This window comes from Venturia canescens, chromosome 8 (genome assembly GCF_019457755.1).
Source record: "Venturia canescens isolate UGA chromosome 8, ASM1945775v1, whole genome shotgun sequence".
Lineage (NCBI taxonomy): Eukaryota > Metazoa > Arthropoda > Insecta > Hymenoptera > Ichneumonidae > Venturia > Venturia canescens.
Window position 1 is genome coordinate 19,706,644 of NC_057428.1, and position 18,521 is coordinate 19,725,164.

At 37.5% G+C, this 18,521-nt stretch overlaps 2 protein-coding genes across 4 annotated transcripts in view; one reads left to right on the top strand and one right to left on the bottom strand.

Annotated features, from left to right (window-relative positions):
• Positions 1-667: 667 nt before the first annotated feature.
• Cbl (E3 ubiquitin-protein ligase CBL) overlaps positions 668-18,521 on the bottom strand; it is a 39,841-nt gene continuing 21,987 nt past the window's right edge. The window contains exons 2-8 of one of the 2 annotated variants that reach the window (XM_043425501.1): positions 11,898-12,044; positions 11,340-11,612; positions 10,715-10,934; positions 9,517-9,681; positions 4,728-5,004; positions 3,966-4,496; positions 668-3,496 (exon numbers count right to left, since the gene is read on the bottom strand). In XM_043425501.1, the coding sequence (XP_043281436.1) occupies positions 3,970-4,496; positions 4,728-5,004; positions 9,517-9,681; positions 10,715-10,934; positions 11,340-11,612; positions 11,898-12,044 (1,609 nt within the window). In that variant the 3' untranslated portion in view covers positions 668-3,496; positions 3,966-3,969. Of the gene's footprint in view, positions 3,497-3,965; positions 4,497-4,727; positions 5,005-9,516; positions 9,682-10,711; positions 10,935-11,339; positions 11,613-11,897; positions 12,045-18,521 lie in introns of both variants that reach the window. The other variant, XM_043425500.1, reaches the window with a different exon arrangement.
• On the top strand, positions 14,013-16,778 carry LOC122414341 (probable phospholipid hydroperoxide glutathione peroxidase). Of its 2 annotated transcripts, XM_043425518.1 has the most exons (5): positions 14,013-14,220; positions 14,901-15,023; positions 15,571-15,661; positions 15,770-15,879; positions 15,986-16,778. In XM_043425518.1, the coding sequence occupies exons 2-5, from the start codon at positions 14,963-14,965 to the stop codon at positions 16,291-16,293; spliced, it is 570 nt and encodes a 189-aa protein (XP_043281453.1). In that variant the 5' UTR covers positions 14,013-14,220; positions 14,901-14,962; the 3' UTR covers positions 16,294-16,778. The 2 variants fall into 2 exon arrangements, with proteins under 2 accessions (XP_043281453.1, XP_043281454.1); XM_043425519.1 differs by lacking the exon at positions 14,901-15,023 and having other exon boundaries at positions 14,032-14,220.

Sequence of the window (18,521 nt, forward strand, 5' to 3'; positions counted from 1 at the left end):
TCACCTTGTCCACTGATTATGAAATGTTTTTTTTTTTTTTTTTTTTTTCATTTGATTAATAATGCGCCCCGCTGTCTGGATTCACCTTCCAACGGTATCACGTTGTTTTGACATTCTGTTAAAAAAAGAGAAAAATAAAAAGGAGAGAAAAAAATAGACTTGATATGAGAAACGTGATCCCACGTAATTAGCATCGAGTGAGAATAACAAAAATAACTTCACGTTCTCTGTTGTGACTGGAAATTTTATTTATCGAAACATACTTCGCACTTGCATACTTTTTTTTCGACGATTATTCCAATCGGTACTTCAAATTTGTATCAAAAAAGAAAAAACTTTCGTGCTCCTCAATCCGCTATCACATCTTTGTGCCAATTTCCACTTCTGTCATTTCTGATAATTCTATTTTTTCTCTACGAGTCAACGCAGAAGGATCAAACCCACTTTGTTTTCAACAGAGTGCTATTTTTTCCGGACAAAATATGCCTCGAATCGAAAAAAAATTTTCTTCAAGTATTTGACAGACGAATAACCGAATTAATAAAAAAAAATTCATTTAATCCTTGATATACAATGAGGAATACAAACCATACAAAAATGTTTGGTGACGGGAAAAAAGCTTAGGATGAGAAAAGGCTCTTCGTACGACATGAAAATCCAAGCGTGCTACATTAAATGTTCATTATTTTATTGAAAATAATGTTTACAGAGAATGGACGTCGAAACAAATGAGAAAGTATTTAGACTATGTATTGCACGACATTGATAGGTTCTTTTCGTTTGTTTTTTTTTTTGTCGATTCTTCAGTGTAATACGCTACCGTTGTTCACAGGATGAACGAGATTAAGGTCCATCGCGTGATTCTCTGCCAGCTCGTGATGCTGACCACCTATCGTTTGGACTTAATTTCAAAATTTCTTTTTCTACGACGCATGTACAACGCGCACGGGGGAGGGAGGGTACACTAATACAATTATTAAATGTAGAAAAATAGGATAGCTATTATAAATGTGTACAGATGAAATATTTAAGATTCGAGGATTCCTTAATATTTGTCTTTCCTTCACTCGTTCGCAATGTGGCATTCTATTGACACAAATTGTTTATCGTTATATTTCATTTATCGAGAAAATTCGACGCCATTGGCGAGGATGAAGCCACATTACGAAATATTGCAACTCTCTGTCGACCTACGATACGAATTGATCGCATTTTCATTCCTTCTTTCGCTTTTATTTTGTTGCATTAGACAAACAGGCATATAGAGGTAAAAGTGAATGATTTTCAATATTTTCTCGCCCTTTCAGCGCTTCGTCGCTAGATTCGATTTCTATGAGAACTTATTATTCATAAATTGTTCCATTTTCCAACGACGAAAAAATAAACGAATTTTACGAACGTTTTTTCTCTACGCTTCAATGATATTTCTTCAAGTTCACACGAGTATCGAAAAATCATAGAACAAATGTTACTCTCAATTTCGTGTTCGTTGGCCCAAATGTCGATTGAAACAACTCGAATCTATACAGTACTGATGTCAACTGGATTTTTCTAATGACTAAACAAATAAACGAACGAAAGAAAGAAAAACGAAGTTTTTTTATATTTGAAATAAATTAGTTTCTGTATGTACAGTGTTAGACAGGGACGAAGGTTCGTATCTCCATTGATTCTCTCTTAGTTTCTTTGTTTTTCATTTCAGTTACATTAATTGTGAAACGAATATACGTGTGCCATCGAATATTTTTGTTTCTATGGATATAATTAGCCGGATATACAACTAATCGATTTGGCTCATCGAGATTTTATCTTTCGCGCCAAACAATTGTGAATGACGTGTTATACGTAAATGTATAATCGTGGAATCGGCGTTAAAATAGTAGAGTGAAAAAATTGTGCAAAAATCACGGTTTACCAGAGTTCAACGTGAAGAGGCATAAAATAGTATTTAATTTTTTTGTTCTTTTAGATTTCAGAAATCACCAGCATTCGTTCGGGTTACCTTATTTTCAAATTCACAAATATCGTCAATTAATTTATCTTTAATTTTCTAATCGAACATCGATTGAACACGTAACACGGGGGATATGGAGACGAGCATCAGCTATTTTATACGTACGCGTCTGTTAAAAATAAATATCACATTTGACGAATATGCTAAAATAAATAAATACTATAAACATGACGTTACGAGTTATATCAGCACGAATGAACTTTTTCGTCCCTCCTAGACATGAATTCTTATGTTGATTAACGCATTTTATATCGCATCACACGATATTCGACTAGTCACAGGAAAGAAAAGTGCTCGGTTCGGACGATCCAACCGGCCAAATGATGGAAGAGCAAAAAACAAGGCGCAATATATTTTTTTATACGACTCCGTGCTCGAAATTAAATTAAATGAAAATTATTTTTGACATAAAAAGACTCGACACGCCGATGCAACGCTCACGCTTCACTAGCGTTCAGGATTGCGCAAATGAACACATACTTAGCGTGATAAACGAATGAAACACTCAGGTATTGATTATAGTCTCCGTAAATAAATGATTAGAGCGAATTCCTGTTTTCGTATACACACATTTACACTGGGATTTCCAAGCCAAATCGATCGACAATAACATTTTCTTATCGTCATTATGAGATGAGTTGAAACATTTATCTATTTTTATGTCATTCGTATTTTCGGTTAGATTAGCGAATCGAAAATTTGGCTTATTTGTAGTTTCGAAAAACGAAAGCCAATTTTCAGCTACATTGAACGAAATATTGGTGTTTTTTCTTCCAGTGAATATCTTGATTGTCTACTTTTGAGCGGAATTTATCGATGATTTTTTTTTACTTTTTTTTTTTTTTGAGTACATTGACCAACAAGACATTGATAATTATGTCTAAAAAGTCGAAACATTCATAATTTCGTGGTCAAACGATGTAGTTTGAATTTACACGAAGAAGATACAATTGTGAAAGGTCACGACGATCCATGAACTTGGTTTGAAATTCGCCAAGTGTACATTTAATTTGAAAAGATGTGCATTTTCGGGCTTCCCATAACGACACAATTGTTTAAATAATCGAATGATCTCGATTGATCGAGATAAAAGTGACAATCGACTGATAAAGTTTCCCAAAAGAATGCGGCTAGCCCTTCGAATCGTAACACCTGTTGTTCGTTTCGTTTGTCAATCAATCGGTTTTACCCACTCTTCTCGTCGTCAGGTTTGGCCCATTTTAAATCGTTTGATGAAATTGTTTTTCAATCGAACGATCTCTATCGATTATTCTGGATAATAATCTTTCTCGTTATACTTTGTAAGATGTCATCATGAGTGGTCAGTGCGGAGAGAAATGCTGGGGACTTGGACTTATTTTTCGAAAACAATCTTCAAGAATCGTTTGCTTTCCTCTACATTTTTCCTTATCGTTCCTCGTCATTTTCATTAGAGATATCGCCGCGGCGGTATTGGTGGTCACAGAACATCTGTGTGCTCGTCTGTAAAACAATTCAAATACATTTTTACCATTGTTTTTGTAACAACGAGAATAATTGAAATTTCATTTGACAGGATAAGCGAAATATTCGAGCTCAACATACTTTTAGTTTCGAATAAACTTTTTTCTCCTCTCAATCGAGACAAATACTTCAAAAAATCAATTAAATTTATCGTCACGAAATAAACAGGTGATGGCTAAATTTGACCCAATCTAATCAACGAACATAATGAGTCTGTTTGTCCCTAACGCTTTTGGAAAAACTACTTGAAACCGTTATCTGACGATTATACGAGTGATATCAGCATTTTATTTTTCAGCATTCCGAGTAACATTTTAAGCCTCACTTTTTTCAAACGAATTCCACAAGGTCTTTGTGTTATCGATTTGATTGAAGAGGATCGGGAAAAATAGTCAAAATATTCTTCTTTAAAAATTTTCAAATGAATAAAAAATTGGGTTTTCCCCACCTGGTCAATAGGACTTTGTGACAAATTCGTGGAGAATATCGCAAGCCATTTCGAGATCGTTCCTCGTGATACCGAGGGCTCTGACAACAGCGTCCCTTTCGAAGCCGAGGGCGGTTAATCGAGCGATGTGTTCAACGTTGACGTTTTCATACGCGGCTGTTTCGGACTTTGGGACGGATCCACCAGCCTCTCCCCTTTCCCTCATGAGGGCGCTCAGACGAGCACGATTCATTTCAAAATTAATGTTTTTCACGACGTGCTGTTTCGTGCCTTGAATTATTATCGTGTTCTCATAATGGTGATCTTGCCTCGAGGATTCTTTTATCGTTTTCGGAGGCCTCGGAGCTGAGAGTGGAGGTGGAACCGGTGGAACTCTCATTCCTGATGACTGAATCGATAATTGACGACTCGACTTTTCCGGCAATGCTGGCGGGGTTCGCTGTACTCGTACGTGCGGTCTCACGATTGCCGGAGGCACCGGCGACGGGGATGACGCTCTGTGCAGCATGTCGTACCTCGCTTCTATGCTGGCTGTTTTTTTTCACCCACGAGTCAATAAAACGACAGAAAATTAGTGAATTATGCAATAATTTTTCTTCTAAAAAACGAAATTTAAATTTTGCACATTCTCCGTTACAAAAACTTGGAAAATCCATCAGACGAATGCGCAGAGATTCTGGAACGTTCGAAAAGTTCGGAAAAACCTTTTTTTACACATTTTTTCTGCATTTTTCAAATACGTGAAAAGAGGATTGAGAATACCTTTGTTATTCTGATGACTTTCACTGGATGATAAAATGACAGTGACTGCAGGCGGGGGGGGAGGTGCATTTTCTTTGGGGACTGTCAAATGACGACTGTTTCTCGTGTGGCTGTTCGGTGGGGTTGGCGATGGAGAGGGTCGCCTCGGTGGCAAAGTTGGAACGATTCTTGGCACCCGCGGTGGAACCGGCGAGTTTACCGGGCTCAAATCGTCCTCGTCGTCCGAATCGTCGCATATCAAGCCACAATTCCCATTGCAAACCTCCATTATGTCCTCCTAAAACATCGTCATCATAAAACATTCACAAATAAGCTCTTTTCATTTCGATTTCTCCGGTGGTCAGTACTTTTTTTCCACATTTTTTTTCGTTTTAGTTACGTTTTATCACTTTTTTAAATACTCTTGAAACTAACTTAACAAGCTTCCATGGGAATTTTTATTTTTCTGCACTGATCAACAATGCCCACGAATTATTGAGGAACATTATTGAGGAAATTTCATTGAGCAAAATCAACAACACTTTCAAATGCAATCAAATCGACATTTTGACCACATTTTCTGAAATTCTGTCAAATGTTTTCCAAGTTTTGGTACTTTCGAGCAATTCTTCTATCGTTTCAAAGCTGAAATCTTTGCACATCAAGTTTCTCGGCACAATGATTATTACTGAATGAAATTTACTTTTTGTGTATTTCCATCGAAACTTCAAGAATCAAAGATCTGATCGAAAAAATTCTGGTTACGAGAGTGGTGACACGAAAATCCAGCATGAACCGAAAAATAAGAACGAGCAAAACGTGATGGACGAGTCCCGTTTTATTTTGTTCTATGAAAAAACAAAAAAATCCCACTATTAATAGCAGAAGCATAGGCAGCAAAAAAAAGCACACAGAAGCGAAAAAGCCATAATGCAGTCTGTATATTTACTTACCTGTCATCCACCGAGAATACGAATTCGTCTCAAGAAAAAATAAAATAAAAATAAAAATAAAACCAAAAATTATGGACAGTAATCACATTATTTACATAACCGAATTATTATTAGTTTCTCAATAATCATGCAACGGGCAGAGCATACGACCCAGATGATGAGATATTTATGAAATGATTTGTTGTCGTTGTTGTTGCACAAAAAAAAAGAGTAATCAAATAAACACGAAAAAATGTTGATTCATGCGGGCAGTACGAAAAACACCGTCGGAAAAATGTACAATTTTCGTATGCCAGTAACAAAAATACTGACGATTCGGTCAAGAAAAGGGCGCTCAACAATTTCCCAATCGCAAATAATCGAATAGAAAAATAAAAAGAGAAAGTATGAAATACGCAAAAATTCGTACGTTTTAATACAATCGGCAATTAATAAGGAGCGTGTACAGAAAGTGCAGAACCAACTCAATGTAATCATAAGATAATATAATTTTATTTCAAAAAATTCTCTTCGAATACCTAATATTTTACAATGAGTAAAAAAAAAAGAGAGAAAAAATCATGTACACTAAAAATAAAGTTCAATAAATCTATCTAATACGCCACGACCACCTATAAGGAAGAACCTGAGACGATATAAGCGGCAATTCGATCGTTTTTTCCCATGATAATTCATCTCATTGAATATAAAATAATAATATTGAAGTTTGCAGAGTCGAACGATGATGAAAATGCTTTACTTTTCCATCCTCGTTTTTCAAATAACTCAATATTTCAACAGTTGCGTTTCACTTGAAACGAGGATCGGAAATTCGACATTTTGTACAGCACTTCATCGCCCTCTCGTTATATTTAACGATGCGAACTTCAATAATAAAAAATTGCCAATTTTGGAATCACGGTTTCGCCAAGAATTTCACCGCTCGATCGGTCGACCCACTTTTTTCAAATAATACTAACAATTCGCTCTCTCGATCTTTTAATACAAATTTCTAACGAAATAACCGTTGATTTGAGAAAAAATAATGGCGGGTCACACGCAGCTTATTATGCACTTATCGTTTCACAGTTTTGAATCACACTTTTGTCTTGAAAATTTATTTTTTCTTATTTTTCTCTCATCGCTATGAAAAGTTCAATACTTTTTTGTTCTCTCTCTTCAATTTTTTCTTCCCTTTCTTATTTTATCAACTATAATACGCAGTGATATGTAAACTATTCGTACATGAGAATGCTACCAAGATTCACGTCGTTCCTTCGTAACTACATTGTTACAAGTGACATTTAATGCAAATGTTTCAATGGAATAATCGTATTTTGAGATACATTAGAGTCTCGGTTGTTCAAGCACAATCGGACTTGGTCCGGAGAAAGTGAGATTCGAAAATTCGGAAAATCGAAACTTCTCGCGTCAAGCAATCAAATTTTTCTGATTTTCATTCGTTTTTTTCCTTCAAGCTTCCGAGATGATAATATTGGAAGAATGCATATAATATTTTATCACATTTTTAAATAGAGTTATCGAAAATCAAGGAAATATTGACTCTCTTGTACGAAAGTCAATTGCAATAAGATAAGCGAACTAAGATTTCCGAAGTTTCGTTCAAAGCCCTTTCCAAATACTTCCATTCCTAATGTATCTATTGGCTTTTTCTTCTTATATAAAGAAAGTTAGTGGTCCCGTTAGATTCGTGATCGAAACAACGATTTATCAAAGTTTGAGAGTGATTGACCTCTCAATTGTATCAATTTGCACATATTTTTATTCCAGAGGTCTGAAAGCTTTGGCATAAAACATAAAAAAGATCGTCTGGCTACTGTTTTTCGAAAATTCGATTGCAAGTGTCGGTGCCAGATGATAATATTTCATTGAAAATTATCGCCAGTTGAATTTAACGCCAAGATGGTTACGACAATTCGTTGTTTTGAAAACGGTACAAAGTACGACAACGGGTAACTCAGTCTCATTCTCACGACAGTTTGTAAACGAAAAAAGGATAAATCCGAAAGTTGTTCATAGCCGAAATGTATATTTAGGGTAGAAAATATTCTTAACGCGTGGATTGGGATTGATTAAAAATTCTAAAATAATAATGTTAGCTAAAAGAAAGTAACTCGAAATGAAAGCTTAGGATGTCGGAGGCGAGACTTTTCATTCCCGAATAAGTTAATCCACATAGCACATAATCGAGTACGGTATGACAATAAAATGAAATAATTTGAGCTGTAAAACACTCAGTAACGTCGTGTGTGTGTTGGCATTTCGGTATTTCTACGAATAATAAATCGCCGTCCCCTCTTATACAGCTTTATACTGGCATAAAAATAATATAACATTTATACGCAGAGTTAGACTCCAGTTGTAAAATCGCTTCGCTTATTTATCGTTTTCTCTCACTTTCTTTCTTCCTTCTTTTTCACCTTCGTCCTATCCCCTGGGTAATACTTTATTTCAGTATGTCTAATAAATAAATGAATTAACTATTTAATTTTATTGCCGCAATGATTTATGCGTTATTATCGACTAAGGAAACGAACAGGATCGTTCATCGCTATTTATAATATTATGCAGGCCCAATGCTGAGTTAGGCGAATTACTCGATCCCTCAATCGACGATCACACTCTCTATATGCCAAGTTGAAACAACGGAAGATATTTTTCACCGAGCAAAAGCAAAAGGCGTCCAATAATCTATGCATATTTCTATATACACACTTATCGTAACGCAAGCTTCGTTATGCAAATTTCGGAATCCTTTACAATCTCAACTTTCTCTCTCACTCTCTCTCTCTCTCTCTCGCTCACTCTTTTCTCTCGCTTTCTCGCAACGAAATAATAATCATTTATATTTTTTCCACTTGCCGCTACTTGGTGCATCATAGAAACGAACGAAATTTACACCTTAAACAAAAGTCAGGGATAACGGTTCCACGATTATTCACACATCCGGTTTCCAGCCAATGATTTTAAATTTTCATCAAAATTTCGATATTTGCTGTTACGAAAACGCAATTAAATTCAACGGTTCTTTCAGAACTCGTAGAAAGCATTTGTTGTGTATGCAAGAATAAAATATTTGGCTGTGGGGGTTCTTCCGTGTAAAACATCCTTAAGGACGAATTAACTCGACAAAACATTTTTCAAGGATCGCTTTAAACAAAGACCGTTTCCAGCTCTCAAATCATGTAGGTGGCTCTCGATAAAATGTATTCAAACTGAACTGCGAAAACGTTAATTTTTCGAACGATTGGCGAGTCGAGACGCCCTTAAAGCTGCTAATCATGATCCTGAATGACAATCAAGCCCGTGAGAAAACTCGAAAATCGTTAAGGTGAGAAAAAAAAAGGTAAAAACAATTGCGAACGATAGCTCATACAAGCCGATGCTGAAATAGCTTGGAATGCACAAGAGCAAAACCTACCTTAATCCATTATGGGCCCGACAATCTCGTGACATACTGAACGGTGAATTTTCATATAAAAATGGAGCAATTGATAAAATCGCAAGAACGAAAAGACGTGAGTTTGAAAATGAAGGATTTCGCGGATCACGACGATGACGAAACAACAAAAAAAAACGTTTCCGTTTTCATTTAATGAGAAAAAATCTAGTGTCAGGAAGAGATCAGATCAAAATTCGACCCTGACGAAGATGAAGATTTGTCGGCCGGTGAATAATGCAGCAAAACGAACAAAAATTCAGTAGTGTGGGCAAAATTGGTAATGAGGCGTTATCGAAAAAAAAGAAACAAAAAAACTTATGAGGCACATATACCTATGAGGTACACTATACATAGGGCACGTGATTCTGTTTTTAATAATGGAGGAGGCTAGTAGATGCTACTCCTAGTCGGATACCTCGGTGTCAGGGTCAAGATCCCGCGTAGGGGTCGAAGCGTTGCTCGCCGATGCCGATTGCGCACCGGGCCGATGAGTTCTTTGAGGATCAAACGGATCGACCACTATTTGTTCCGTTCCCTTGATTTCAGCTCGACAAAACGGACAACCCTGTCCCTCCGAATCCTGGAAAACAACATTTCAACGTTAATATTTCATCGGTCGACGCTCTTATATTTTTTTTCATCAACCGGAATATTCGTGCCCTCTCTACAAAAAAAAAAAAAAAAAAAAAAAAAAAATGGAGGTGGAGCTCCATTTTTCAAAGATTAAAAATTCTCGTACTGCCAATATCGACAACTGTGAGTAGAAAAATGTTTTAGAATTTAGATTTTTTAACTACGACTTGTCAAAAGATTCGATTAGTTTTGCTGTTGCATATTGAAACGACTCCAAGTCGAGTGAAGTTATTTAAATCACGTGTTCGACGAAATTGACAGGTTCGTAAATTCGAATCGCTGAGCTTTCGTTGAAACAATACCGCCACGATATTTACACTAGAGAAAGAGAGCAAGAGGAAAAAGAGAGACGAACGTTGAGTATCAGAGGTTCGGGATAAAGGCGAACACTCGTACCTCTATTTGTACAAACTTTAATGACGCTAGAAGCAACCTAGATTCACCGAGGTGGTTCAAGAGATGTAAAATTGTTGGCCTTATTCGCGAGACTCCTTTTCTCCTCTCTCTCCTCCGTACATCGATATATACATAGATATAAATTCATATTCAAACATGCGATTTTCCGTGTGCTATATTCGCGACACTGGTCGAGTGAGTGGAGAATTGCTGTGCTCCATTTCATCGCGCTTGCTCTCGCGCTCGTGAGAAACACCCGCTTCCCAACCCTGTTGCCGTTCCACTCGGCGTCAAATTTACCGTGATGTAACATCGTCAGGACAACTCACAAAATTTTGTTTTTCATCACACCCCATGAATTTTTATCGTTTTCCCCAGAATATTGAGTCTTTCGCACGCGAATCCGTTTTCGAAGGTTTTTCGAGGCGAAATTTAACCGGTTGAAAAGCAAACTTCCATCGTCGTCGTCACCCAAGCAACGGGAACGGAAGTTTTTCATCGATTTTTCAGGGTTTTCCACACTTTTCAAGCACTGCTTCACATGCTTCGTGAGCGCCGATAAAAAATGGAGTAAGCACTGCTACCTGCCAAGCCGTGAGACACGGCGTACAAAGGAGATGACCGCAAGGTTCTATCCTCACATCCTTGTCGTGCTCCGCACATATTTTGCACAATTGAAACGTGCTCCCCATCTCACAGTACAGTTCGTACTGCTCCGCAGTTACTTTGATGTGCTCCTCCGGAGTTGGCTGAACTGCCCACGTCAAATCCGGATTAACGTTCCGTCCATCAGGATAAAGGTAGCTGCGTCATTTCAAAATATTATTTTAATGGACCCTCATCACGGTGGGAACTTCGGAGCGACTCTCGACCGAGGATGTTCACGTGTTTCTGTCAGTTTTCAATCATTCAGCACCGAAACTCTCCAACTAACTTTATTTTTTGCTTTTCGACTATTGTAAAGCTGTCTCAAACTTTTAAAAGCTCTCAAAAGCAGCAACAAATCATCGAGACGATTATTCGTTGATTCTAACGACTCGAAATTTTCGAAATGATCCAAAAAATCGTGGCTTTCCTTCGAGAATCAATAATTCCCACTAAATTAACAATTTTCGTCACATTCGCGAGGAACTGTGAGGCGAGAAAATTACGATTCTTTCCTTCCCATGAACTTCGAGTTCTCGAGGAAGCTTTTTCGATAATACTCACAATCCTTCTCGATAACCGTCGAGAAGGGCCTGACAAAGGCTCTTATTGTGCGGTATAGTTTGGAGTATGTCACCGTCGGACGTGACATATCCGATCGCCCACTGTCCCAATCTCGTGCAACTCAATCGAAATACGTAGCTTCCTGGTATAGTTATGCAGTATTTTTGCAGACGTGCCTTGACCTCGTCGTACGTGAGGAAAGCCACGTAGCCTGGATGCGTCACCGCGAGGATTTTCCAATTTCGAAGCAACGTCGACCACGGTTGAAACAACCTGAAATTACATTTCCATTCGATGAGAAATTGTCGAGGACATTGAAACAACGATATGAATAAAATTCTTCGAGACTTAATATTTCTCATGTTTTTTTATCGAGCTTGATTTAAAAAAAATAAACATTTCGAAAAAGTTAATCGATCAGTCGAATAATTAGGAAAACTTTGAGCAATTTTATTGTTTGACAAAACGTTGAGAATATTCGTTGCTCGGAATAATGATGATGAGATTGGAGGCTGGATTTGCAATTTTATATAAATGCGAAACTCGAGCAACTCTCACCTCGTGAAGACGTCGAATTCGAAGTTAGAAATATAATCGTTGCAGGTGAGATCTATCGTGGATTTCAATGCCATAGCTTGCAGCCCCGAGCTAATTGGATGCACTTGATTAAGCTCGTGTCTAAATATTTTCCATGGAACGAGGGTGCTAAAACGAAGAGAACAAAGCGAGTTAGTCCCAATTAACGAAATAATTTGCAATTGAGGGGGTGGGAATATAAACTCGGGAAGTTGAAAATCAGTTAACAGTTTGCAGGTCGTTTAAAGTTTGGTGAAAAGCTTCTATTTCGATGCTCATTATCACTTTGCTAAACTTTCAACTAACAGAGTTTCATCGTATGCTGATGCATTTTAAAGAGAAAAAACTACGAATGCTTTCTTCGCATCGAAACAAATCTCCCCATCCTACGCGCCAGTCGATGGAGCTGCCGCGTCGAGTCGGAAACAGCTGTCACAAACAGTTTCACAAGTCCGTGATAATTGCAATTTTAACGATGAGCATCGTCGTCTCTGAGCAGTGAAATTCCGTTTCTCTCACATTTTCATCGTGTACGCGAAGGATCCCGATGAGTTCGGAATCTCATAATTCCTATTTTCATTAATTATTCACGGAGAAAACAAGTTTCCGAATGCGACTTCGACGCGATAATCTAACAAGAGTTTCTAACAAGATGCAATTAAATAAATCGAAAGAAGCGAAATCAAATGAATGCGTCAATGGAAATTGGAACGACGGTGAAACTCAAGCGAATTCCCTTCAAAATTTTCCTTCTTTTCATTTGTCGGTAAAACAGATATTTTTTCGCAATCTCCGTCAACGTTTTTTCGATACAAAACGACTTTATAGCGAATTGAATAATAAAGGAATAAAATCGTTCGTTTCATTGTCGAATAATTTTCGTTTGAGCGCTACGAATGTATGCCAAAAAACTGGCATGCGATAAATAGTTTGACGGGAGAGCACAAGAAAATAAGAATATTTCGAACGATCTCGTTGAAAACGCGAAGAAAAAAACGATAACAAAGCACAAACACCCGAATCAACGGTCATTCTATTGAGTTCGAAAAAAAAGAACAATGAAAAATGACTCAAATCGACCGAACGACACTCAAATTCCAAAAACAAAACTTTTTTTTCCAAGTTATTTCACGAGTTCGTGTATCAAAACATTGGATGTCGGTCACTCAGAGGTCAGAGACATCTGTAAAAGTGTCCGGCCCTTGGAAGTATTTTCGCTCCCATGCATTTGACGTGCAAACATTTTTCGAATTAGTTTAGTGCCGGAGGATGGGGGCTGGGATTCAGTCAGTGTTTTATTCTATAGGTTAAGGTTCAAAAAGCCTATACGAAAATGATAACCCTCGGAAAAAGTTTAATTATACGAACATATCCGGAAAAAGAAGATTTCCGAGCTTTCATTGTCGTAGACAGTTATAGATTAGAGTAATAGAAAAAGTCAAGTTAAACAGCTAATTGGGAGGGAGTTACGGAGTTGGTTTTATTTGACTGAATAAAAATCGTTATTATCGTGTTACGGTTAACCTCGCAGAGCACTTATCGTGCACTACTTCCCGTTGACGTATAACAATTGAACAATTATATAGATATATATAAATTTGCATATATATGAATGTTCATTGCGTACGTGTCAAAAGTATATACCTATCGATTCGAAATATAATACATATTTAATAGAAAGTGTGGTTGCTTAGCGAACAGCGGCACAGCAAACTCGAATATGCATCAATGTATAGATATATACAAGAGAGCAAGGTCGATTGGGTAGAAACTTCAGGAAGCGTGGTGTGAAAGACGTCAATATTTGGTTTTGAGTAATTTCTCAATCTTTGATCACGTATTTATACGTTTCTTCTGATTTTCAAACGATTGGGAATGATGGGCTTGAAAAAGTTTCGTGTGAGTAATAAATGTTGCGAGAAGTGCATCAGTATATCGACGGATTTAAATAAATCTATTTTCGAATGAGGTTTTCAATTCTATAAATCATGCTTCGGATAATAAGTGCTTTGTCACGATTATGAAGAAAAATTTGTGAAACATCGACAAGAAAAACTGGTGAATACAGGTATATAGAGAGAATGAAAGAACGTTGCAGTTAGGTTAGGTCTCCACTTCTCTACCGTTGGTCGTGTGACCCGCCGAGCCTGCTCTCGAAACTCGAAACACTTCAGTGCCGGTCCGAACGTGAACGATTGCGCTGTCTCCCTGCGAGCTGCTCGTATCGCAAATCCCCTGACTCATCTTGTGCAACTTTTTTCTCGATAAACTTTTATTTTATTGGAAAGTTATATCGAGTACTTGGGTAAGTCAGAAGATTGATTGAGACGCTTGAAAATTAGACGATTAATTGTTCTTTCATCTCTTATGTCACGCTTGTTATCGCCGGAAAATTGTGAAATTTTTGGTTTTTCGCGAAAAAACACCGGGGCGAAAAAATCTGTAAAAATTCCTTGTCGCGCGTGTCAGTGAATCTGAAAAAATGGAAGATTGGAATCTTCTCAGAAGCTTCGTACTACTTGCATTTTTATTTCGTAAATATTGCTTCCGCCTAGCATCCTCTATTCCGTAGTACGAGCCCCAATGGCGCATCTTGCGAATTGAATGTCTCGCCGACAGATGTCTGTACTTGCCTACTCGATTCCGTACGTGCCGCGCGAGAGCTACTCAGCTCTCAACGTACTCTTCCAACCATCCTTCACGACCTCCTAAAACGACTTAGTTTAAATATTTGAATATTCTCCGATAACACGACCTTTTTTCTTTTTATAACTCAATTCTCTTTCTCAATGAGTACATTCAAGGACGAATATGGTAGCAATATTTTGTTTTCATCCACGATAATCTCCGAGCATCGATCGCGGTGTGCCGCACGTGCACGAAAAAAAATCGGTTCGGAAAATTGATCGATTTTCTTAGAATCTGGCTCGAGTATAGCGCTGCAGAATTTCTGGCTAAATGAATTGACAAAAATGCTCGTTTCAGGATTCACGAAAATTGCACTACTTTCGAATTAGGAAGAGAAAAAAAAGAACAGAAAATCGAGAATGCGCATTTTGGGATATTTAATTCCGGGGGGGCTACATCAAATTTCTCGCAATTTCGCAGGCACGTACACTCGCACGAAAAAAATCATAATTTTACCCGCTTGTCCTGAGCTCGAGTGTTTCTATCTCCCGCGTATTTTCGAGGTTAAATAAATCACTGAATTTTCGTGCATGCCTTTTTCGAAGAATTGACATTTTCGTCAGAAATTTTTTTTAAACTCAAATTAATTAAGAGAAGTGAGCTTTCGTTCAAGTTATTTCCTGTCGACATTTTTATCATTTTTAAGTCGCTTCCACCGAACTAAAAAAAGACTTTCCTTTAATGAGTTTCCTGTAACCTCGTTTATAGGTTCTTTGAACTGCTAACGATGACAGCCGTTAACTTCTGAATGCAAACAAGTGCACGTACATTTTAGTATTTATAGACGTGATTTTTTGAAATACGAAAATACACGATAAAAACTGATTGCAGCGAGAAAGAGTGAGAGCGAATAGCGAGTGTGTTTGTTTCCCCAACCATTCCCAATCGCTGATAAAAACAAGTAAACAAGGAAAAATAAAGTTTTGTTTTGTTCTCGACGATTAATCGACTGGTTATATTTTGGCAGTTATGAGCGGAAATCAGGATTACAAATCGGCCAAGTCGATTTACGACTTTGAGGCGAACTCGATAAAGGGCGATGTCGTACCTTTGTCAAAGTACGTTTACGAGTTATTCGTACTCTAATGAATTAGTGATTACGATTATCCACTAAGTTTATCTTTCAAACACAAAACTGATTGCACCGACATTTATTCAAATTTCAGTTACAAAGACCACGTTTGCTTGATCGTTAATGTGGCATCGAAATGTGGTCTCACAGCCACCAATTACAAGGAGCTCAACGAGCTTTACGACAAATATGCAGATTCGAAGGGTAAAAAACATTATTTTCAAGCAAATTTATTGGAATGCCTGAAAAAATCGTAAAAGTGAAATGAAATCTTGGGAACGAAGTTTTACACAATTCCATTGATCTTCAGGTTTGAAAATTTTGGCATTCCCATGCAACCAATTCAACGGCCAAGAGCCAGGAACACCGGAGGACATTTGCAGTTTCGCCGATCGTCAAAAGGTGAAATTCGACCTTTTCGAGAAGATTGACGTTAACGGTGAGAACACGCATCCACTATGGAAGTACTTGAAGAAGGAACAGGGTGGAATCCTGGGCAACTTCATCAAGTGGAATTTCACGAAATTCATCGTCGACAAAGAGGGCAAAGTAGTTGAGCGCCACGGACCAAACGTTGATCCCAGCCAGTTGGAATCTCATCTCGAGAAGTACTTTTGAGACGAGCAAATCTCAGATTATCCCAAAAGCGCATTTGTGAAAGAACCAAAAACAACAACAACTGAATCAAATTATTACGCACTCTATTAATTTCGCTCAATCATTCACATCGTAGCGCTTACTGTCATGCTTGTTAAATTACCTCTGCGATTTTCTCAGTTGTAGCAACTGTCGTAGTCCTTGAAACAAACTTTTTCGATCTTGATTTTTTTTAATACAATTTTTGTTTTTTACTACTCGAAAAATATCTCAATTCGTACAGTTTTTTCCAATATACGCTTATTAATTCGTAAGAACTCACGACACTTCGTGTACCAAGCGAAATTCTTTAAGTTGGAAAACAAATATATTTTGTTACGTAAAAAATGCTTTTTTAAGTTAATCGATAGTCTGCATAGGGAATCTTTCACGCGTACGTGTATAATGGGGACCATGTACTATCTCGTGATGAATTACGTATTTAATAAATAATATTGTCTCAACGAGTCCATTCGTCATGAGTAAATTATTATAGTTTAGAAGATAAGCGATTCCTGGAAGACTGGAGACGAAATTTTGTGTTGAAATTTTCAAATGTTTGTACGCACTGGACAAATTTTTTTTTAAGGCTATTGAGAGTATCGCGAAAAAGCTTTTTAGTACCGAAAGGAAATTTCGTTTTCGGCGAAGTTCTTTGGAATCAGCGATTTTCTTTTAATCTCGTGAACATTCGAATAATCAACATTAATTCATTCGATTTTTCTCCTGAAACAGATTTGTAATCCCGAAGTAATTGTGTTGCTGATTTCCATCCTTGCAGATTGATGCCGAGTGTGTCAATAAAAATTTTTAGGACGTAAATTTAAACAGCACGAAAATGAGAAGTAAAACGAATTTTTTTCATAAAAAAATCACGTCCCAGCTGCAGGAAAGGAACGAAATGAAAACAAAATTGAGAGGAAAGTCTCGAAGGCTTAGCCGTGATGCGCTGTCCTAGAAAATCAAATTAACCCTGAATCCTACGCTAACGAATCGGGTCTTCCTGACCCGGAGAAAAATCCTCTCGAAATTCCCTCATTTATGACTCGTTTTTATTATTATTATTATTATTATTATTATCCTAATGCGCAGTCCGTTGGGAAATAGAAATTCGTAGGAGAGTCGAAGGCCTGGGTCATCGAGACCCGAAGTAATGAGAGCAGAAGCTAAAAATCCATACGAATTCTGTAAATTGAGAAAAATTCTCGGTCCTTTCATAATTTTTTCTTTTCCTTTCGAACGGAACGTCGCAGATCGAAGCAGCTGAAACGTCAACTTTTGGAGCGGAGGCACCTCGCATCGGCTTCCCATTTTCGTCGCACTTTCCGTTTATGGACGGAGTTTCGTTACGCATGGAAAAGAGATTCTTCGAATAACCCGATGATCGCTCAACGCCTACATAATTCGGTGACTAAGCGAGTATATAGGTGCGATAACATGCACGCGATACACGGAAAATCGTACGCACACGCAGCGACGCATACCACGCGCGAACGGAGAAGCGGAAGTGCCCAAGAGATGGAGATAAAAAATCGGGTATCGGACAAATCCGTATGGAAAGTCGAACCTCGTCATGGAGACACTTCGTGTACGCTCGAGAAAAAAAATGTTATCTAAAAATATCGGTGATTGAACCGCTTTCATAGATTCTTTCTCAAGGTCGTCACAGACACGGGAGCCAAGCCGAAAGTTCGTTAAATCCCAGCCTCCTGAAATGTTTTTGAGCCATTTCGTACACGGGAATTAAAAAGTAAAAATTACCGTCAGAGAAATAAAAACTGGAGAGAGCCTCGAATGTTTGAACATTTTTGGAGTGCGGAGCGTAAATTTTCATAAATTCACAAAATAAGTTTAAAGTGTAAATTTTCATGTAAATTATATAAAATCCTCGTGGAAGAACGCACATTTTCTGTGACGTTTGAAGAATTTTATTTGTTTTCATGTAAATTAACATAAAATGTGAATTTACATTAAATTGCATGTGAATTTTCATAAAAATAAAAAAAAAATCCTTCAGATTAGAGGAAATGTTATTCTCCATGAAAACTAAGGCTTAACACTGTAAAAATTTCCAAGCATCTAGGGCTGTCCGAGTGCCCGAGTGTAACGGTAATTTTTACCTTTCGATAATCTCCGTGTGGGTGTCCGCATCGATTTTTCGGTCGTTAGGAATCGTTCAGAAGCACTTTTTCACGTTCCGAGCATTTTCC